The 24297-nt window shown below is 38.1% G+C and overlaps 1 protein-coding gene across 3 annotated transcripts in view; it reads left to right on the forward strand.

Moving 5' to 3' along the window:
- Positions 1 to 24297, forward strand: part of LOC108427072 (copine-8) — a 176206-nt gene that overhangs the window by 56337 nt on the left and 95572 nt on the right. For all 3 annotated transcript variants that reach the window (XM_037539968.1, XM_017697002.2, XM_017697003.2), the window contains exons 3-5: positions 3350 to 3396; positions 6225 to 6328; positions 15421 to 15460. In XM_037539968.1, coding sequence (XP_037395865.1) covers positions 3350 to 3396; positions 6225 to 6328; positions 15421 to 15460 — 191 coding nt within the window. The remainder of the gene's footprint in view (positions 1 to 3349; positions 3397 to 6224; positions 6329 to 15420; positions 15461 to 24297) is intronic.

The raw sequence follows: 24297 nt of genomic DNA on the forward strand, positions 1-24297 counted from the left end.
ACTTGGGCTGGACTAATCCCTCCAGGACCAGAGCTGGACACCCCAGTCATAAACAGATACAGTGTCCTTTCTGGAGATAGAGAGACTGTTCTCCATCGCCAGTCCTCAATCTGTTAACCATCAGCATGAGCTGTACTGATGTCAGCCGTACAACCATGCATTCATGAGTTCAGGAACTTGTGCTGAGTTTAGGCCTCTGTAATGCTGAGTGCTGCTGTCCTCAGTCTCTTAGCATTAGTGGACCTCAATTGGCCAGCAGAGCCGCCATGGCTAATGCAGCTAATGCAAGCCCGCGTATCTCAGCACAATGTCTGTCCTTCTCAGATTACATTGGCTTATAACCTTTTGCGGCTACATGAAGTGAAACTGCTTGAATCCAAACAGTTTGAGTGAACAACCGATGCTCAGAACTACATTACGCTGTCAGTGCCTTCAATTCCAGGACTGATACAAATACACTAGCGTTCATAAGTTTGGAATCACCTGTTGCATCAGTAATTATTTTGTTTAAGAATAACTTCTAACCTATTATAGTGTTGATAGAATAATTATAAACTAGCCACTAGCAAATTTTACATGTTTTATTCAACATTTTAACTTCTTTTGAGGACAATAAAAAGTTCATGCTAAATACTATACTATACCTGTCTATCGTCATTTATTTTTTCAAGTATTGATCTGCAGTTTTACAATATGAGGTGATAATTGTCTAGATGTTTTAGTATTAGTTCTCAATTATACTGTTTAATTATGAATGTTAAAAGAACTAGTATCATATTAGGACCACTTTACACAAAGGCCCAACTTCTATGAAAATGTGGCTGAAACTGATACCAAATGTAAAGGGAAATTCCAGCAATTTAGCAAAATCTCTGAATAATTATATGACTGTGATGGTTTAACGTGAAATGCTCTGTTCTAGAGAGTCTTACAGACGTGTTCACAGTGGTGGTGATAGGAACCAAACATCTGGAGAGTTCAGTGCCTCTCTTTTAAAGACATTACACAAAAAGTTACAAATATGTTACCTGATGACTGAGACATTCCTTTATGATACTTTTGAGATAATGTTTTGGTCTAAAACGATGAAGAAGTTTTGAATGCATTCCTGGCAGAGTGGTACAAATAGAGTGTTGTATTGCTTTATAGAAGAAACTTAATTTTTCAGATTTACCACCATTATCAAGATTCCACAGTCTAAAACGCCAGAAGACACATGTAGCTTCACTGGGGTTTTAGATAGTAAATAAACTGGCTCTATTAGCGATGTAAACATCATGACTCCTGCTTCCTATCACCACCACTGTAAAGAAACCTGAGTCAGTAAGTTTCTCTACAAAGAACCAGTTAACATCAAAATACTATTTTACATCTCGGTGACTGAATTATGCAGAGATGTGAAAAATCACCGTAATTCCCCTCGTTGTTCACATTTTACCAGATCAGTCTATACGTTAAATTGGAGGCCCTTATGTTTGTTTCTTAGTGGCACTACTATTGTTTTTGCCTTCATTGTGAGTTCAAAGTCAGATGTTAATACTTGCTAGTCAAAATTGGTTTTATACACCAAAGATTCAAACTTTTGAATAGTAATGTGAGCTTCCATTGCAAGATCTGTTGTGAATGTTAAATAAGACCAATGGCTTATGAATGGAACAAATATGGTGCAGTGTTTGATTAGTCTTGAAAGGATCTGTAATGGAAAAATTGTCCCACCTACAGAATAATGTTGTCCTTTGGCTTGTTTCCATCTACATGCTTCTTCTGGCTCTCTTTCTTCTTTCACCCTTTCCCCTTATCAGACATATGTACACTCACATATGCACAGACACACACAGGCCGCTACACACTGGACAAAGCTCTGTGAGAGATAAAACTGCTCTCAGACACTTCAGATGCTTTTGATCTAACATACTGGGAGAACCGTACTTCAATCCAGGGGCACGAGGTTTAACGCTCACTTGCTTAATGTATATCAGATGTGCAATCATTGCCTGAAATACATGCATTCTTCCAAATTTGTCTGTTCACACCTGTTTTTTCCTTGAGTTTTCAATCGAACTAATCATGCCCTGTACAGAAATCTGTCTAGTGTTGGACGACATTTGCAGTACATAGTCAAAAATTCTGTTCAACCTAATGAGACCCCTTCTGGAACCATAGAAACCATTACACATTTCTCTTGGTTCTGTGGTGTGTTTTGGCATTTATTAACTTGTTATCTTGAGATAACAAGTTAATTTTCTTGTGATCTTAAGATAATAAAGTTGTTCTCAGGATAACAACTGCTATCTTAAAATCACAAGATTATTTACTCGTTATTTTGAGATAACCTTTATCTTGAGAAAACAAGATAATTATTTTGTTATCTCAAGATAACAATACAGAAAATTCTAACTACCTCACGCCCTCTCTGGGCGTCCGTGTGTACAGGACTGTTTTTTTTGTTGTTTTTTTTTGGAAGGTTTGTGAGCCTAAAGAACATTTTGAAGTTTACAGAATCTCCATATGATGTGAATGTTTTACACCAAATATTCACTTGTAAAAAATAAGAAAACATTTGTTTTCCCATAAAACCATGTCTCTGAAAGACATTTTAAAGGCTTCACATAATGTAAATGCTGTATACCTATTTAAGGGCTCTACATAGATTTTATTTGCAAAAAAGGTTCCCTAAAATACCATCAATTGAACGGTTCTGTAGGGAACCATGAAGTTCTTCTATGGCATCACACAACAAGCCTTTTCTGGCACCATTATGTTTAAGAGTGTATGAGTACACCAAGACCAATTTTTAAAAATGTATTACAGTATATGATTTATAAGTACAGTGTTAAATGCAGACAGTGCTCAGTAGTTCTTGAACTGAATATATGGTTCCAAGAAAAGCACTTTCACGTGCGGAGGCTTTACATTATAAAGAGGTTCTTTAAACACTGACACTGAAAGGTTCTTTAGGGACCCAAAAGTGGTTCTTCTGTGACATTCCAACAAAGAACCCTTTTTGGCACCATTATTTTTAAAAGTGTAGCAGAGAGAGAAAAGAGAGAGAGAGAGAAAAGAGGTTGTTCTTGTCTTGGATAAGTAGTGACTCAAAATCTATCAAACTTTATGTCATAAGCCTTGTATCTAAATGCATACCTTATCATTTGAACGGTGGATATAAACACCCCTAATTATAACTCCATTAAAGGAAGGAGGTCAAGCACATGCAAGACGGAACCTCTTGGCTGCGTTTTTTATCTTCGTCTCATGTGCCGCATGCACTTTATGTCTTCTGGCATTTTAAACTGCTCTCTGTTTTTACCTCGTTTATAACGCTGTCTCTGTTCTCCTCTCCCTCCTGCAGTCTGTGTGCTTTACACCCAAGGCATCGGCAACAAGGAGTGGAGAGAGGTGAGTGGGGTGCCCCATCAGGCGTCTGCCAACACACACCCGAATGAATATGTATGCATGCAAATGCCAGGCTGAATTACTTCTCAAATAACAGTCTCAATAATTCATGAAGTCATTTCTCACTCACTTCTTTTTCTCATCTTTTTGGCTAATCAAAAAGATCAGCCTCTCCACATAGTCATTAAGAGGGGCTGTACGTCTATTAACAGCCTGGTCAGATAAGTGTGCTAGGGAATGTCAGCATGGCTCAAATCATCCAGCTTTCCTACCCTTCCCCTTTCATATGACATGTGTCATGACTGATTAGTTGCATGTGGAAATGGGTGAAATTATTGAGCTTCAACATTACAGATCCAACTGAAACACAACAGACCCTGTAGGTCATTCCCCTCACAGGATAACAGATAAAGTAAAGTGCCTAATGCCCCCACAGTCAATTCATAAGTTATTAGGGAACCAATAGTAGTCTTCCTGTTACATCACCCCAAAAAGTGCAGATCTGCTTTCTGGAAATGGTGGACCAACATGAAATTTCTATGATGGACGTTGATGCTGATTTTCAAGCAGCTAAAAATTCTGATAACCAATAATATCATTCAGGACACTGAGGGCTTGGGGGCTTTTTTCAAGAGGCGTTATTAAGGCTTAATCATCAGGAGTTTCAAAATCAGACAATACGGGCAGACGGGAGCGCTCTAGTGACTCAAATAAGAGCTCTTTACAACAGCGGTGATCAGAAAATCTCAGAATACACAGGTTGAATATTAAGGTGGATGGGCTACAGCAGCAGAAGAGGTTGGGTTCCTTTCCTGTTAGCTGAAAGCTGGAATCTGTCAGGACAGGCTCCTTGAAACTGAACAGTTGAAGAAACATTGGTCTTGATTTTTACATCAACATCGAGATAGTAGGGTCAGAATTTGACATAAATAACATGAATCCTTGGGCCCAACCTGTGTTGTGTGGACATTTGACACAGGTGGATGTAGTGTAATACGAATGGAGGTGCTTTCTTGGCACACACTGGGCCACCTTATACCAACTGAGCATCATTTAAATGCTGCAGCCTGAGTATTGTTGCTGTCCCTTTGCATCCCTTCCTGCCCACAGTTTACCCATCTTCTAATGGCTGCTTCGAGCACAAAGTATAAGTCATCTCAGCACAAGTGTACATCAGTGTACTCCCCAGTCAACAGCTCTTTTGAGATGTGGTAGATCAGGAGATTTGCAGCTCGAATGTGCACCTGACAAATGTGCAGCAATTGTGTGATGCAGTCATATGAACATGGACAAGAGCTTCTAAGGAATGTTTTTATTGTGTCTATTTTGGTTGGGCCCTACTGTGAACTGAAAGCTGTAAGTTATACAGAGCCATTTGTTCGTGTTTTCGATTGTAATGATTGGCGTGAGACAGATGCTTAAAAACAAACAGAAGAATGGAGCATTGCAGGTTTATGCATTTGTCTTCACACACAGTCTTAGCCAGTGACTGAGTGTGTGAACTGTTTCTGGAAATGTTGTAGTAACTAATTCCCAGCTGTTGAATGATAATGAGCTCTAAATCAATGTGGACTTAGACATTGAAGGCTAGCACTGCAAGAAGTGCGAATTATACAATTAGTCACCATGAGCAACTGGCAATATCAGTCTCAAATATATAATTACCTTGCTAATTAGGAACAAACACAGGCCAGCGAACACCAGACTCAAGATGTGATGAGATTGTATCAGTGGGATAATTTTACTGACTTCATTTAAACAGAGAAATAATGACGTGTTCAGCAGTTATACAGGGATTGTACTATGATCTGTTTAAACCGAAGGCATTCATTTAGAAAGTTATAACATAAATATGCAAAAAACATAATTTAAAGGTTACTTTTTATTGGCAAATGTCTGTCCCAGACCCTTTGTTTTGAAGTAAATGTGTCCAAAAGGTCTTTGTGTAGCCTTAAGAATTGTCACTACCAAAACATATTTTTTGCAAATAAGTTTTTTAGTATTTTAATGAAAGATTTTAAGATTTTGTGTGTGTACAGCTGTTCAAAGCTGTGTTTGTAAGTCATGTACCGACTAGCATTATTATGCTTAAAATTAAGCAAAATTGTCACTACTGAAACACTAGGTCAGGTTTTAGAGGCATTATTACTATCCTGGTAATGACAAATTGCAATGTTTAATATTTCTTGTAATAAAATAATCATAATTTTATTCGTCAAAGCAGAAGAATTTTAGATTAAAGTCCAAGTCAATTAAAAGTCCAGTGTGTGTTTTCAGCTCTGATTTTGACCCAATTTAGTAGAATGATCTAATAAAAAATTATATCATGGGATTCGTTGCTCATCTGTGTGAAGACACAGACATATGCTATAATGGGTCTGCAGTGTCTGCTCGCATAGTAGAGTTGTTTCCCAAATCCTATTTTAAATAATCAAATTTTTACAATCTTTTAACAGCACTTTTACTTTGAATGACAACATGTTTAAAACATAATAACTTCCTATAACCTTATGCCTCTGCTTTTAAACAGGTAAATAGCATGAATTTACGATGTTGAACTCTCAAAGAGGGGGGTGTTAGCTTTTAATAATGAGCTTTTAATAATTAGCTTTTGTTGGATTAGAATACATTGATTCATCAAACCACTCACAGAAATTGGTCAGAACGTTCCCAGCAGTAAAAACACTGTGATTGGTTTGAGACTCATTTCCATTATGTAGCCTTCAGTGTTATCAGTATTGCAAAGGTGAATATAGTGATATTGATTAAATGATAATATTGTCCACTTGTTCTTCATTGTGCTGAATGTGATTGTGTTTTTTTTTTTTCAGTTCGGCAGGACAGAAGTGATCGATAACACTCTCAATCCAGAGTTTGTGCGCAAGTTCATCCTGGACTACTTCTTTGAAGAGAGACAGAACTTGCGATTTGATCTGTGAGTACAGTTAGTTTCTGTTCTGCATGTGAACTAATGCAGATGTGTGTCTTCAGGCAGATACATATGTGTGTCTGTGTCTGTGGGTTTTCAATGTGGATCTTGTCTTGTGCACTGCAGACTGTCAAACTGTGTATTTAAACATGAAGACATTAGAGGATTGGCCAGAGAGAGTTGTGTGTGTGTGTGTGTGTGTGTGTGTGTGTGTGTCTGTGTGTGTGTGTCTGTTTGTGTGTTGATGGACTCTTGGACTGATGAAGGACAAGCATTGTGATAATGTACTGTTACTGTGAGATGTCACAGTACATTTTTCTGAGCATATCATGAATCTTGTTAATATTTAAAGAACAGTGACTAACTGCATGTTTTACTACAAAGAGGGCATAATTCATCTTGCTCTTTCTCTTGCTCTTTCCCTTTGGTGTGTGTGTACATTTATGTTGATCATAGTAAAACGTATCAGAATGTGGAATTAGAAGTTTCGGTGTGCTACTTTATTTTCTATCACTGTATAAAAGAAGCTTCTTGCTGCCTTTATTGTTGGTCGTGCTTCAAATATACGAATGTCCTCCCTGCTTCAAAATATGTCATAAGAAAGGGGTTTTCTTAGCTTTTAAATTAAAAACCACCCAATGTGGCACCACTGTACGAAGAGAATAAGCACGTAACAGTAGTTACGTTTTTCATTTTTGCCAAAGTGCCCCTTTAAGTGTTGAAATAAATGTGACAATGGTTTTGAGAAATCGTGTTGTCAAAGTCAACCTGAGATCAAAATGGACCATTTTTTTTTTACTGTGTTAGCTCATGTCTCTGGTCATATTCAACATGACCTGCCTTCAGAAAGGACTTCTGATTTTGATTACATCATTTTGCACTAGTGGGTTATATTAATCAGTAATATCACGTTTCACCTCCCTTCCCAGCACCCCACCTATCATCAAGAGAAACAGCTTGCTCTGGGATCTTCCCTGATTCTGTGATTTCCTTAGTAACTTGTCACAGTACAGAAGGAAAATGTGTTATGATTTCTGATTCATGTTGATTTTAAAGGCCTTTTAGTCTCTGCAGTAAAGACTAGACCACCTGTTGAAGATCTATTCTAATAGGCATCTGTTGTCTGTTGCTCATTGTAAGAGTAGGGTGGTGAATGTTTGCCCATGTTGTTATTTGTCTGTGTGTGTGTGTGTGTGTGTGTGTGTGTGTGTGTGTGTGTGTGTGTGTGTGTGTGTGTGTGTGTGTGTGTGTGTGTGTGTGTGTGTGCGTGCAAGTGACTGAATGGCAAAAGCACATGCAGGGCTATAAATAGTGTAGGGAGAGAGAACCCTAATGTGGTCCAGTCAGGCAGAGAGTGTGTAAATGGGGAGTTATGTGTGTGCGTGTGTGTGTGTGTGTGTGTGTGTGTAATGTGTGTGTGTGTGCGTGTCTGTGTGTGTTGTTCCCCTGAAGGCTCAGTCGAGTGTGTGGGCGGACAGCAAACCATACACCAATCCACTGTGAAGGCTACTCTGCCTGTGTGATGCTAACATCTCTCTTACTCTATCTCGTGTCCTCCTTATATCTCTCTCTCTGTCTCTCTCCCTTCTCTGTCTCTCTTCCTTTCTGTCTCGCTTTCTCTCTTTCTGTCTTTTCTGTCTTTGTCTATCTCTCCTCTTATCTTTTTCCTCCTATCTCTATCATTTCTCACTGCCCCCCCCCACTATTCTCTCTCTCCACGTCTCTCCCTTTCTCTCCTTCTATATCTATCTCTCTGTCATTCTATTCTCTTTCTCTTTCTTCCTCTCTTGCTTTCTTTCTTTCTGTCTGTCTTTCTCTTCCTCTTGTCATCACTTTATCTCTTTCTTTTTCTCTCTCTCTCTAGGACAATTCTCTCTCCCTTTCTTTCTTGTTTCGTCTCTTTCTTTCTTTGTTTCTCTCATCCTTTTTATTTTGCATTCTCTCTGTCTGTCTGTCTGTCTCTATCTTCAGAAGTGAAGTTGAAAGGCTTATTATTCGTTTTTCACGTCACTTCCAAAGCCTTATTTTAGCCACACCCCTGCATTTTAGAGCAAGAAGTGAGACTGCATCCCTGTCACTCATGGCCACATGGTGAACATTTAGATCACATTTTTTTAGGGGTCCAAAATCTGTAAATCAGTGTATAACTTTACAAAATGTCATTACCAAAAACATGTATTTCTGCAGTCAAGCAAACTTTTTGTATTTTAATAAAGGTATTATGATTTTATCTAAATTACAAACATTAAATAAAAATGTCACTGCCAAAACATTCGGTAAAGTTTTGGCTGTGTTATGATTGTTTTGGTGAAATGGAATGTTGAATGAAATATCAATATAACAATAATAATAATAATAATAATAAAAGGTCTCTCAAAGCAAAAGGATTGGAGAAATCTGAAAGTTTCCACACATGCTACCAGAGTTGTGTTAAATTTATTAGCTGCCCGCGGAGCGAGTGGAGGCAGTGAGTTTAGGTGTTAGTGAAGTCATTTCTGCACTTCTCTTCAGAACAAGCTGCCTTTTTATTTCCAGCTGTAACGTATAAGGTGGAATTTTCCTGCAAGTGCTTGTGTAAGCAGACACAGAGGGGGGAGTGGAGGTGTCGGGGTTAGCGAGATGTTTGTAGACTTCCTGTTGGTTTGTGTAAATGTCAACTTGTGTACAGCTCTATTCTAGCCTTCATTTCCAGGCGATGATGTTGGCTGGGGCTGTTGCTCCACTGATCTATAATCCGTCCTCCTGTACTGGAGAAGGAGTGGTATGTTATAAATAAGAGTTTCTTTCATTAAATCAGACTGGACGCATGGTTTGGGACATTTTAACCACTTTTGCTGCCTGAATAGATTTCCTTATTACATCCCAATAAGGAAATATTTTATTTATTGAGGGCACAATAGCACTATCCTTTTCTGACACTGATGCTGAACCTTGAGTATCAGCTGATATGGACCTGGTATGTCTTCTTTAAAAATGCTATACTTTAAAAATGAGGTATTTCTAATTTAAACATCATCTAAAAGTAGGCTATCATGCTGATCTTGATATTTCAGTATAGATTTGTTAAAGGATTGGATAAGCTTTGTTCTTTTTTCCCTCTGATATCAGATACAGAGTTTTCTGTTGATAACGGCCAGATACTGATACCTGATATCGGATTGGTGCCGCGTGTAATTGTTATAAACAAGAAATATAGTTAAAAGAAGGTTTAACATTTGTTTACTACATCTAGCTGGCATAAGAGATAATCCAAGCATAATAATTTGGTTGATGTACTGACTTATCTTTGTGTTTTAGGTGTGTGGTTCAAAACACTACTAGTTTTCCTACAGAACAATAATCAATAACTGATCAATACAGAGCAATAACACACATCCGACATTGCCATTGTTTTAACATGAGGCTCAGTATTATGAACTTGTGTTCTATATTGTCTGGAGATTACTTACATTAGTCTACATTACTTACCCAGTCAAAAATAAATGTAAAAATGAAGACGATGCATGGTTTATTTCATTTTCTTATTCCAAATAAGAACAAAGATGATATAATATAATAGTAAAATAAATATGAAAATTGAGTTTGAGTATCTATATTTGTGCACTACATCCATCCTTACACAAAGACGGTTTGTAGCTGGGGGTTGAGTGCAGTTTTCATGAACATCCAAAATTATTCATTGACATACTTACAGGATGAACTTACTTAAGCTAAATTATGTTACCAAGTGCATTTCTTGATAATTGTTACTTAAACCAAGCGCCTGTTTACACCTTGTGTGAACAAGCATTTTCAGTGTTCGGATTTGGTTTGACTGCTTGACAAGCCAGGTGTAAACACCCCAAAACACACTGAGCAGATTCCGACATTCAGAGAGAGTCAGAGATGGATCTTGATCACATCTAACTCGAGTGTAAATGAAATGCATTTTCATTACATGTATACAATTATATGAGCTGACTAACGTGAAAGAATAAACAATGAAACAAAAGATGTCGGATACATGGGCTGGAGCCCCAAACCAAGAACCTTCGTTCACATGAGGCCAGTGAAAGTGTCCAGGCTAAGCTGGTCCACTCTTATAGCAACCACAAAAGTGAAACAGACACAACATACGTGTTAATGTGCTTTTACATGGGAGACATACAACCATATCTCATCTGGTCACACTGGGGATGTTTATCCAAATATGATCCAGACATGAAGCACGTCAATGCAAGGTGTATACGGGCCTCATACAATCCATACAAGGTGTATACAATCCATCATGGCAGCCAATTGAAATGAGTGGCAGCTCAAGGTGTTATTCACAGATTAAAGCTTTATCTGTAGATTTGTTAATCCATGTTTAAAATTAAGTGGTACAACACAACTCATTTGACATAATTGACATAAAATATCAAATAACAAATAAAAAAATCTGAAATAAATCTCAACACATCCTTGATAAGCTCTGTTTACATTAACCCTTGTTGGGGCAGTCCACCCTAAAACACTTTCATGTGTGATGTCCACGTTCACCATGGGCAGTTAATTTAAAGTAAAATTTAAAATGTAATTTAAAGTGATATTTAGAAAGAATATAGGTTAAAAATAAGGTTAAATATTCCCCGTTAAAAATACATGAATGCAGCCCTGTGCAAACACTGCCCTAAGTGAAAACACAAGGCCAGAATTCACTGAAGATGTGTCATGCAAGTGGATACAGTGGATCTTTTATTCCATGTGGTGCACATTAGCAGTTTGCTCCACTCAGTTCCAAAGTGAAGTGTCAAATGCAGATGGAAGGCAGGTTCCATGTCATTTGAGTAGGCTACTTGCTCTCTGTTCCCCACTGACCTGGCGAAGCTCCTTGCTTTCTGTGCTTCCACCCTGGACTGACCACATAGTCACACCCTGGTCACTGCCCTGTGTCGTACACTCTGTGTCTTTGTCTCTCCAGCTGGGTGGGATCAGTGTGTGTGTATGTGTGAATGGCTGTGTTCTTGGGCAAACATATGCCTTGATTTGTCACTGAGGTATTGCACTATTTATGTGTGTGTGTGCATGTGTGCGTGTGTGTGTGTGTGTGCATGTGTGTGTGTGTGTGTGTGTGTGTGTGTGCGTGTGTGTGTGTGTGCACAGTGGGATGGGACATCACAGAGGCTTTCAGGGACCCCTTACAGCTCCTTATGTAACAAATTCAATTCTGAGCCTTATTACTACATAGCACATACAATTTTATACTGGCAGAGATAGACAGCCTGACATTTAGCAACAGTACGCTCATAGAGTGTGTGTGTGCTGTAGCCCTGTATGCATTAATGTTTATCATATTGGTCGAAATATGAAATTGACAACCTTGAGTTATTGATTTTATGCTAATTCAAACTCCTACCATGTAGCTTTTCAGCTTGATTTTATGGGTGTGAGTCACAAGACTGGATGAAGAACTGAAATTAGCACCAAGTAATGTTCATTAACATCTTCATTGCTAATGCATTATCTATACAACTATATAATTATGTACAATAGACAATACTGTGCAAAAGTCAGAGACCACTCTTTCATTGGCATAGTTTCCAGTTAAAATCAGGCAAGTAACAAGTTAGCAATTGTTCAGTCTCAGGAAAAAAAGTGGAAAAACAATATACAATATCATTTTTTGAATATTTAGTGTCTACCCTTTGTCTTCATTATTCATTGCTAGTAGTTGGCGATATGGCAAAAGTATAATATTGCAGCACTTCAATACATTTTTACAATACACAATTTGTCATAATATTAACTTTAAGACATCTGATCAGTTGGAACGGAGTAAAAAGAACCAATAGTTTTACATTCCAAGAAATGTTTTCAGAAACTGTGAAAACAATGATTTTATTCAAAATTCAGCATACTGAACGATCCAGTACAACAGCGCTAATTTTGCTCTGTATATGATGAAACAGGCATTTGGTCAGTGTTCCATAAATACTGACGATATTCATGATGTGTTCAGAAAATCATCTTTTATTGTGACATTATTTGTTACAGTAACGAAATATATACTGTCATATTGTTCAGCTCTAATCATGGCATTCTCAAAAAAAGGTATGAAACTGTCACTGGGGCAGTATGTCTCTTGTCAAGGGTACATCTCAGCATCTTTAGTCAGGGATCATAACTGTAGCAAATTACATTTTCCAAGTTGTATTGACTCCAAACACCTCGTCTCGTCTCCACGCCTTTTATTTTATTGTCCTGTTGGAAAACATTACGTTATGAAAAGTACAATGACATACTTTTCACATATGAAAAACATATTTAAGGTGCATAACAAATTGGACCTTAAAACCTCTGTTGTATCTTTGAAGGAACATTTACATTGTTTGTACCTTGATAAATGAAAAATGTACCTGCACAGAACCTTTATTTCTAACAGTGTTTATTTATTTATTTATTTATAGTTATTTATACTTGTGGCTTAGTTTGCAGATATTACATCTAAACAACAGTCAGGACTACAAACTGATGAACGTCATTCAACATGTTACGCATTACTTTCTTGGGCAAAACATGAAAGAGATGACATGCAGATTGTGTCATACACGTGCACAGGAGCAGAGAGCGAGCGGAAGGATGGAAATGTCTGGAAGTGAATGAAAATGACTGTGTCTCAATTCAAGAAGTGTGAGCATGTGCAGATGAAAGAGAACAGCAGGCTTTTATCTCAGAGCCACCGATGTGGAACATCCCAATAATGACAATGAGATGGCATCTCATCATTTACAAAACAAGCTTGGCATCCAAACACACTTTTTACAGCCTTTAATCATCGCGTATTGTGTTTCTTGCTAGATAAGATCATTTCAAAAACCTCTCATCAAGGACGTTGCACAGTTTTAATTCTTAACCTTTCCGTCAACACCAGGAATATAGAAGTGGAATATTTTATAATGTTCTGGAGTATGAAATGACTTGCAGTAGCAGCAAACTACATTTTATGGCTCAGTGAGGAGCCACATGTGTCTTAATGTGATAGTTTAGTGATAGAAAAAATCAAATTTGCACAGTTTTAACCCTAAAATGTTGTTGATCAGCCACAACACGTTTGATGTCTGAATGTTTGCTTCTTTAGTTTTGCACTGAAGCTATGAGGCTAATGCAAATAATATGTAAGCAACAAGTAACAGAAGCTTATATGCCGCTTTACTAAATCATAACACACTGTTAAAAGGGATTTTTCAAAAATGTAGCATAATTTATTCATTGAGATGTAAGCACAATTGTTCAGAGTGGTCTGATATGAAATGCTGCATTGCTGCATTATAGTGCTAGTAATAGCAACGATGCAGTCTTAGCCAATTTAATACTATCCACAACAACGAGTGAACCCACACATTATCTGTGTTTTTCTGTGTAGTGCTTATAATGGTAAAATAGGGGTAAATAAATAAAAAAACAATTCTGTTTTTGGTGCAATTTTGCCTCATAACACCCTGTATCTACCAATAACGTACCTCAAAACTATCATAAACAGTGTCTCAGCCATCAGACAACATATTCGTAACCATTTCATGTAACAGCTTTCTGTAAGGTAGCATTAAGAGGTATATAACTCTTCAGAGGTCTGGTTCCAATCACCACCAATGTGGAAAATCTCTGACTTGTTAAGAGGAATGGCTTTGTTTATGTCTTAGCCATTTAATTATGCAGACATTTTGGGAAAAAAAACTGTGAAAAACATTTTTTTCATAAAAAAATTCACATGTGAAAAAATAAAAACATGTAAAACATGTAAAAACATGTTCATACCCAGACAGCAAGCATATATCAATATGTTAGGTTGATAAGGTCAGCACCCCGCTGACTGTTTGCCACTTCTGGTCCAGCCTTGGACTACCCAGATTATTGTCCTGCATACAAACTCTGACTAGTGTCCTCACCAAGAAAAAAGCAATGGAAGAATCTTTTTTTGTATTTTTTTATTTGTTTGGGCAATAATGGAAACAATTGATGTTTTTTTGATCCCACAGTCTTTAAAACATTCAAGCCTACCAAACTGTCGAGATGGCACTTTGAGGCAAAATCAGAACATATATAGTGACTCAAAGTGCGCTCAAAAAGTTAAGCAGAATGTTAAAGGACTAAATGCACATGGCCTTTTATTTTAGACAATAAACAAAAACAAACATAATATAAAATGATTTTATAGAAATAATTTTGGCTGACACATTACATTATTCACATTATTCATTTACAAAGTATAACTAAAGAAAGGAAGGAAGGAAAAATAAGTAGATTTGTGGAAAATGACGAAGATGAATGGAATTTTGTGTAATACTAATACTCCTAAATGTTGGTGGGCCGCCCAAAATTGCTGAGCAAAATGCCAGTGGACCACCAGCTTCACCATCAAATGGCCAACAGTGGCCAACAATCCTCTTGCTATTAGGGTACATGAAAAAACTAGTTTGAAATATGACTCTTCTGTAAGGGAAGTCATTTCAAGTAGACTTGTTTATGTGGTTTCTGACACCATTGGTTATAAAAATGCCCAAATGTACATTCCATAGCTATAAAGAAGTAGCATCTGTCTCGAAACAGCTCTAACTATTGAAGCAACTCTCCACCGTTTGAGGAAAGTATGGGATGATTCAGGCTTTCACAGTGTTGCACAATTCTAACTGATGTATGTGAGCTTCCATTATGCAACAATATTAGCCTCATAGCTCCATCAAACATGTCTTGACTGATGTTACATTTGAGGAAAAGGAGACATTTTTATGAATTTGCGATTTGCCAAGCTATATTTTGAGCTATATTTGAACTGGTGAGATGTCTTTAGGCAATTAGCATGTATGACTCATCCTCCAGCTAATGATCTGGCTAAAAAAAGAAGAGGTAGTCAATGTACAGTAACCTCTGCCTTTTGCATTCACACTCGTTTCTCCAGCTCTGTACACAAACAAAGGCCTAAGTAGCCAACTTGTCATTGGAGTCTTTAGCATTTGGCTGTTAACAGCTACAGTTGAGACCTTTAAATGAAAACCCAGTTGGATTTGTCCAGTCACTGCTTGAATGTGTTGATATGCTGCTTAATTGATGACTAAGCATGTTTTATGTCTTTTCTGCAGGTATGATGTGGACTCAAAGAGCACCAACCTTTCTAAGCATGTGAGTATACCACTTCCGCTCTCCTTTGGCTTTGCAACCTGTGTTTAATGATGCTTTACTAGCACTAACACACTGCAAACACTCTTAGTGTAATGGGGATATTACTGTCCACTTCTTTGGAGCAGAGTATGTTATGTTTATTTGAGTTGAAAAATAAAAAGGCTTAGAGAGCTCGTCTGCATCATTCACTCCAGAAGGCGCTCACTCACAGACTGTTGTGTGATTTTTAGTGCTGTCCAAGTTAATATGCAAATAAAGCAAAGTATCTATACCACTATTAAAGAAAAAATGTTTTCTCCTTGTTTGACCCTTCTGACCATCTGTAGTAGTTCAGGATGACATCCAGCTGCTCGAGAACTGTATGTTGCTATGATAGAATGCAGCTTTTAAACTGACTTTCAAAGTGATATAATACTATGCTGGACAGTGTTCACAGGAGAACTATGGATAAATCAACGCGCAGCAAACTTACAAGCTTAACAGCAAAATGGAAAGCTCCAGTAATTTTAGCAGCCAGCAGTGGTCAGCCATGGATGTCGGAGGGGTGATCTGATCTATCAGAATATTATTCGGAATGCCGAATCGGCTGAAGAGTAGAAACATTTCCCGAGCAATGGACTTAACGGTGGATTTACAAATGGGAATGGCCTCTGGGTAGCGAATGGCATAATCTAGAATGCCAAGGATGTATTCATGATGCTGGGCAACAGGCCTGACTTGGGCAAAAGCTGTGCCACATTCTTCCCTAACCATTTGAAAGCAGTTCTGATAATGGGAAGAAATATGGGATGGAGCTAGGGGTGGTTTCAATGGAGAAGTTTTATTGACAGATGGGGCAGTGCTGGCAGAAGTTCTGTACTTGAGCTTGCACAGAAGACCAGTGGAACCTATCACGAATCTTGGATAGGGTATTTTTGTAAGCCAATTGATACCCTAAGGGGTGACTATGAGCCAAATGCATGATGAAATCTATTCTACTTTGGGGTACCACTAAAAGCTCCATTTGCTCACCTCATCTAGCTATAATGTAATTGCCCCTCTTTCACCAAAAAAAAGCTGGCAGGGGGTGGGGTGAATGAGGGACCCTGTCAATGACTGCAGCTTCCCTTTTCAGCTGCTGAAATAGAGAAGAGAGTGGGTTAGTGGTGTAAATGTCCTCACCTTCTGGGCAGACCCCAGCCCAACCCAGGAGAATATCTCTTCCTTTAGTCCATCATAGTCATGCAGTTTGTCTGGAGGAAGGGGTTAATACACTAACTGGGCTTCTCCAGTGAGGAAAGGGACTAATATAGTGGCTCATTTGTCTTTCTCCCACAATTTCTGTTCATCTATCGTTTCAAAGTTGAAGAGGTATGCTTCTATATCATCACAGGGGGTGAGTTTAGTGAGGAGACTGTGGGCTACAGCCTTAGGATTGGGGGGGCAGGGTTCGGGCACACCAGTGGAAGGATATCTGTGAAGACTTATACATTTTGGCCAAATCTTTGAGTGACTTCCAGCTGCCAAACACTGTTCTCAAGGAGATGTTTGAGAATTAGGTCCATGCTGAAAAAAGGAAAAAAATTACTTTAATGTAAAAAAAATCTGTGTTACATTGTCCACCATTCTCTACCAGTGTGTGACTCATGGGACAACACAGAAGGGAGAGAATTACAGCTAGGTTGGTGCACTCAATAAAGGACCCTTTAGTTTGCAAAAAAATAGTCACTCATTCCGAGGAAGCTTGGTCTTCTGCCACTGGATAAAAGGAGAAAAACCCCAGGAGTGAGGAGCTCCAACAGCAGCAGCTCATGGAAGGAAGCTGGAGGTTTTTTCCCACTGTGATTTTTCTGACAACCGCAAGCTAGTTGTCTGTAAAGAAGAGAAAAGGAGAATGAGAACAGCGATCTGTAACCCATCACGACTCGCCATTTCTGTTTCAACCCTCTAGTTTTAAAGGGTAGATTCAGGCCATGGGGAAGTGGTGCAGCTGGGATCTCATTAATACGTCCCGGTCGTGCCGGTTGTGGGTAGGACCAGGTCCTGGCCGTGTGTAGACTGCTGTCCGTAACATTGATGCTGAAGTATTTTACCCAGTTCTTCAGCACCTTGGACAAGGCCCATAACTCCTGGGTTGGTTTGATAGGCTTGGTCTTTGGGTGCATCATGACACTAAGCATTTAGTAAAGGTCAGTAGTATTATGATTGTTTTGGTAGTAACAAACTGAAATGTTCAATCATTTGTTTTAATAAAATAAACATAATTAGGCTTAAGACATTCAAAGCCAAAGCATTGCAGTCTAAAGTCCAAGTCAGTTTAAAGTCTGAAATGTGTTTAAACCAGTTTAGTAGAATGATCCAAAAACAAGAATGAGCACAAGAGGCTACGATCACAGATGAGCTATAGCCATTGAATGCCTATATATGATAAAGGACAATCAGTGGTTGGATCATGCAGCTGCTGTTGCTCTGACTGGACATTGATTATCAAAATAGGAAATTTATGGAAATCATTTGGTTGATTTTCCTGTTCAGGTTCATGTGGACTCTACATTACATTCTACATTAATGTCATTCATTACTGAAAGTAACACATTTTTATGAAGCTTATTTTATCAACTCATGTAGTTCTAACAGAATGCTCTTTAAATTAAAAAGTCTTTCTTCAGATTCAGAAGCCAATGAGACAAATATGATTGATCAAGATTAATTAGACAAACTGATGCTGTTAATCATGATTCATTATTTCAGTCATTTGACAGCCGTAATGATTACAGTGGATATTTCATACATTTGTCTATTTTTTCATTCTTTCAGTCAATTTCATGACTTCCATTGTATGTTAGTTGCATTATCTTTGTAGCCCCAGTGCAAAAGTAAAGAAGCTTGGCCGATTATATTTTGTGCAAATGTGCAAATTGTGTAAAGTTGGTTTTGTGGTGAGCTCTCTATGTAATAAATGGATCAAAAAGACATTTAAAGAAATAATTACAATGTTAAGCAATAAATTATCATCAATGAAATATCAAAGATACTAAAACCAATACAGTTGGGCAGCACAATATGTTTTTTGTTATTGTTTGTTTATGTTAGTCATCATTGCAATATTGGCATTTGAAATTCTAGTAGTGGCAATAGTAATGAAACAATTAAATAATCATGATAGTCTAGTAAATCGTTAGGGAAAGTAATGATAGTAGTGCATATTATTGCTCTGCAATGGATTTTAAAAATAAATATCACAACAGCAATCAACAAATGATACATTATCCAGACTCATTTTTTGAAAGAAAATGAATGTAAATTATCCTAAGTGTGTGTTCATCATGAATCTTCCTATTTCTCTCAGCCTATCTGTGTATACACACACACACACACACACGCATGGCTGTGTAGAGTTTGTCTTTATGTGGTTTGCTGGGAAAATGCTTTTGTGTAAACAGCTTTGTTAGTTATTAGTGATAATATTTCCCGCAGTGTTTGCAGATGAGATGCAGCGCTGTGATGCACACACGCGCACCCCTCCCTCTCCCAAATCCAACTTTGTTTTGATAATTTGAGAGAATCTCTCTTGCTGTGTTTCATTGCTGCAGTTTGTTTGGCAAACACACGACTGTGCGCTGTTCTGCCATCAGCACTGACCTCAGTGACTGTAACTTACTGCTGAAGTGTAGAGAAAGAAAAGGGGGACAGAAATCGAAAAAATTAAAGAAGAATCCCTCAGATTTAGCAAAGTGCCCACAAAATTATATGAGCAATATGTAAATAAAATCATTCAGAGTGGCTTGATGTGAAATGATTACCGAGTTAGTAGTTCACAGTGATGGTGATAGGTACAGATTTCTGAAGCACTTAATGCCTCTAAAGCCACATTACAAAAGTAATGTCTGAGATGCTGTTTTTGTGATGAGGTTTGGCTTAAAAACTATTTTTTAAATGCCATTCATGGAGGAGAGGTGCATGCTGGGTGTTGTAAGGCAAAGTAGTACCCTTTTCCCACTATTTTGTATACACGTTTGGGTACCCCTGGTCAAACAATATGTTTTGTTGATTTCTTTTACTTTTTAAGTGTAAGTTCCTCTTGAGACGAGAACACACTTCTGCACATTTAATGTACAACTATTGCTTATATGTTGAATTAAATATATTAGGGGGTAAAATAAATGCATAAAATGTGGCCTTTGCTATATTTGTGATATAGTATTGTTTTGTTTGTATTACTCAATATGTCAAAGAAATTATTCATTTATTTATTTTTACTTCTTTGATCAGTGGTGGGTTTATGGGTGCCATGTGGGTGGGGAATGTTGGGTGCTACCTTTCATTGCCTATTATATTTGGTATTACACTGGAGCATTAATTTAAAAATAACAACATTTGATTGCAAATAATTGTGGCCTTTGCAAAAAAAATGGCACATTTTATATTTTAATAAGTGCTTTATTGAAGTTAATTATATGTAGACAATATGGTAACTTATGCTTGTATTCAGACTTTTGGATTATGTTGTAGACACACCTCTGGCCACCAGTGTAAATAAATCCAGTCTGATTACTTTCTCTACAGTGAACCATCTCGCATCAAACTGCTCTTGTTTACTCCTCAGTGCTGTATTTTTCCCTGTTTGTGACTATCGGTTTCTCTTTTATTCAATTAAATTGGTTTTACGGTTCTCTATTTTCCCTCAGCAGAGGCTGACCGGAATTGAGTGCCTCCCATAGAGGCAGTAAGTGAGCAGTGATAGTGCTGATGCCTCACAGGACTTTCTCAAGCTTTAGTGGGAGGCAGATTGTTCAAGTCAATAAAGATTGTTATAGTGCAGGAACATTTATTGCTGTGGTTAATGAAAATGCAGGAGCATTGTCCCTTGAAGTCCACTTATAACTTCCAATCTCTTATTACCCTTAGCAATAAACAGGCTTTTACTCTGCCATTCAAACTATCATTAGTACAGTAAACAAAGGATTACAAAGAGAGCATAATTAGTCATATTTATTTGAATTTAGTGTAGCACAACAAAATAGTTTTTGTTATTATGAAAACTTCAAAAACCCACCTCTATACAGTATTGGGCAAATGTTTTAAACACAGAAGCAAGTAGTTTTAAACCATTTGTCTCTTTGTGCCAGTAAGCCTGTGTAACGTGTAACATTGAAATGAAGATAAACATAAATACAGTAAAAATTAGGACTTTTGTTTATAAAAACAGTTGGGTCGCTTTCTAACTTCTCATCAGTGTCCAGAGTATCACATAGTTTCAATCAATTTGTTATTTTAATATTTATTGTAAAATATATATATTTTTTTTTTCTGAGCAAACTTCTTTCTGCCTTGCTGCCCAGATAAATAGCTTTAAATAACTTTTTCTCAGGTGTCTGAAACATTTGTACAACACTCTATGTAAATGATCTCTGTCCTGATTGGCAGCCTTATATTGTGCCTCATTTAAAACACACTCCTAGCTGAAATTTACAGGACAAACTTTATATGAATTGAAATTGCCTCAAAAACTTTCCCTACATCCTCCTCTACAGTAACTCTGCTACATACTGTCTGCAGTAGCAACGCTGCACATCACTTCAGGGCAAATGGGCAGGGCCAAAGTGTTGTATGCTAAATGGACAGACGTTTATTTACATTTACATTTATGGCATTTGGCTGATGCTCTTATCCAGAGCGACTTACAATTTGGTCATTTTACACAGGTAGGCCAAGGTGGTGTTAGGAGTCTTGCCCAAGGACCCTTATTGGTATAGTGTAGGGTGCTGCCCAGGTGGGGATTGAACCCAAGTCTACAGCGTGGAAGGCAGAGGTGTTAACCACTACACTACACCAACCACATTTATAGTGTGGTGTAGAGTGTATTTATAGTGTAAATATGTTCATGTTCATGTTTAAATGTTCAAGTTGTGATATCACAGTTCACAAATGGACTGGGGAGTGAAAACCAAACAAAATTTTATGTAACATCGGGAAATTTGGTTTTACATGTGTCAGCAATCCTCCTTCTGGCCACCAGAGATCTTCCTCTCCTGAGTTCTAACGACAACCCTAATGAGCTCCACCTGATCCTCATTTCCACTAAAACCTCTCAGTTGCACTCGCACTTTGCGAAGTATTGCCAGTTCCTGAGTGTCTGCCTTGCCAAGCCTTGTTTATTCCCTTGAGTTTTTTGGTGTTTTGGACTGTTACCTGCTCTTTGGACTGATTTTTGCTCTTGCCCTTTTAGATACTTTTGCCTGTTTTTTTGCTCACTGCTTTTTGGCTTTTGACCTCCTTTTCTGTCCTTCTGTCCTGACCTTGCCCCTTGCATTTCCCTGTTTTATTTGACTTCATTTAACCTGCCCATGGATCCTTCTCACATTCCTGAGAATCACCTGTTACAAAATGATGAGGGCTCATTAAAGGAGGCAGGACTTTTACACTTTCAGACTTAGTTAGTGGATGTAATGTTTTTACATGTTAATAAGCCTACATTGTTAACCGTTTTTGTCTGATGATCTGAAAAGTTCCAAAGCAAAGAAAACATTTCAGCCAGACTCATGACATGTTGCTTTTATTTAGCAATATTGACTGCTGCTCTTAAGTCTGCTATAACTAACTTCTTGTCTTAGTGACTAAAGCATCAGCCCTGAGGATCTTAAGAACTTTGTACATAAATAGACACACAGCAGGTTTGGTTTGGTTGCATAATTTGTTTTTATTAATTGATGTTAATATTTTTTTTCAATTTGATATTATAATTTGGTCAAATTAATTAATTTAAGTTTTATCAGATTCTGCTAGACTAATCCTGGCACTGCAATGCATGTACTGTCACCGTTGGAACAAAGCTCTTTTGTTGTTTTTTTTTATTATTCTTTTTTTCTTTATACATAGTTTGAAAATCAGGTACTATTTATGCTGTGCCAAAATGTCATGATGAAAAGACCAACAGAAGTTAAAATTATTTAAAAGAAAATTATTTAAAATTATGTTACATTGACCTACACTAAAAGCTGATGTTTTGTCTTTCTCCTGCAAAATTACTCTTATGGTTTTTATGTTTTTGTTCTGACAGCAATACTTTTCTACCCAGTAATCATGAAAAAATACAAACGTACAAGCCAAACGTCTAATCCACTCCACTTTATTATTCATCCACTCCAGCCAGAGGAGCCACTGTATTGAGGCCAATGTTCCTTCACTTTAGCTAGACAAACTGTTCCCTTAAACATATTGCAATACATCTACTCCAGCCAGAGGAACTGTTCTACTTAAATGAGCCATCTATCCAGCTAGTGCAGCTATTGTGCTGAACACATTATGTCCCGGCCAGCCCCACCGATCTAAATCACCATCAGCTCCTCCAGCTCAGCGCCAGCTCTGAAACATGGCTCCTGTGCATCTGTGCCGGTAGTGTTTACCCCCGGAGGCACGGGGACACGCATACACTCGGAGACACCCGGATGGCACTGAGGAGTAATTGAATACATTTCCCAAGACTCCAGTTGTTTGCTCAAATCCCTCTGCTTCCAACGGCCTCCCCCAAATGAGCCCACAAATCACATGTGGCATTGTCTCAGTGCACCTAGCGCTCTTTTCGCCTCCATCACAGGCACTAAAACAAAAAAAAAAAAATCAATATCACCCTCCCCTCTAGTCCAACCAGAAGAGACAAACCCCCTTTATCCAGCCATTAGCCTCCCGGGAAACTTCTGCCCAGTCTAAAGCCATTAATGGACCTGTTAACATATGAGGAGCCGGCAGGGCTAGCTGTGCTGTCGGCAGCAGGTGAGAATTAAAGAGAGAAGGCCACAGGGAGTGAGGAGCAAAATATGTATTTATTACACTCTGTTTGAGAGAGGGAGAGAGCTAGAAAGAGAGATGACTGTATCTCTTTTGCGTTATTGGATCTGGCTGTGGAGACTCTAACAGTAATTGTTACTGCTCATGGGAATGAAGTGTCAGTGTTACTGCAGAGTTTTATAAATAGCTAGAGCTCGTGCTTCATCACTGGCTATACCTTTCAGAGTTGCTGCCGCTACTTCTTAGGAAAAACTTAGTGCCCTTTGCATAGCATAGTTCAGTTGGGTTAATCAGATGTAAGCGTTGTATACACTGTGGGCTTGTTTACAGCCGGCATTGACATGTGTTTTGTGACTGGATTATGTCTTGATATACTTTTCACTACAATCCGTCCCCAGTGTGGCTAGATAACATGACAAGCTTATGTAGGTGTTATGTAGCTCTATGGACAGTACCCTACAGTAAAGTGTTACCAAAATATCTTATACATTTTAAATAGTTTGTTACTTTGTTAGGACAGTGACGATAAAAACAGCCTATATTCACAATTACAATCCAGCACATATGTCACTATGTCAGTGCCAAAGTTGGTAGCTGTATATTCTGTACTTTATGCAGCTCATTCATTTAAAAGTTTAATCAAACTTTTATGAGTAATAAGTCAACTGTTTCCATTAGCCACTGCAGCAAAGTCTTACTCCATTTTCCCCATTAACCTCTTGATCGTCTCAGCCAGCATCTGTGTGCTGCCTTTGCCAAACAAGCACTTCCAATCAGCCATGGTTCATTACGGTGCTGCAGGGAGTGCCGCCAGCACTTCTCCTTCATTTTCCTCTTTGGTGTGTATCAAAGCTTTAGCTGTTAGAGCAGAGGTAAGGGGAAAACATGTCCACTCGCAGTCCCGGGATCAGTTCAAGGGAAGTAAAACAAAGTTAATACATCGAAATGACCACTGAGGCCAGTCAGACTGCAGTGTACCACTGTGCCTCTCTCTCTCATTGCTGCTCTTTTCATGTTTCTCTGCTTTTAACTGCTCTGAAGATAGTCCGTCAATCCTGTTGACCTTTTGC

The sequence above is a fragment of the Pygocentrus nattereri genome, chromosome 1 (assembly GCF_015220715.1).
Source record: "Pygocentrus nattereri isolate fPygNat1 chromosome 1, fPygNat1.pri, whole genome shotgun sequence".
Classification (NCBI taxonomy): Eukaryota; Metazoa; Chordata; class Actinopteri; order Characiformes; family Serrasalmidae; genus Pygocentrus; species Pygocentrus nattereri.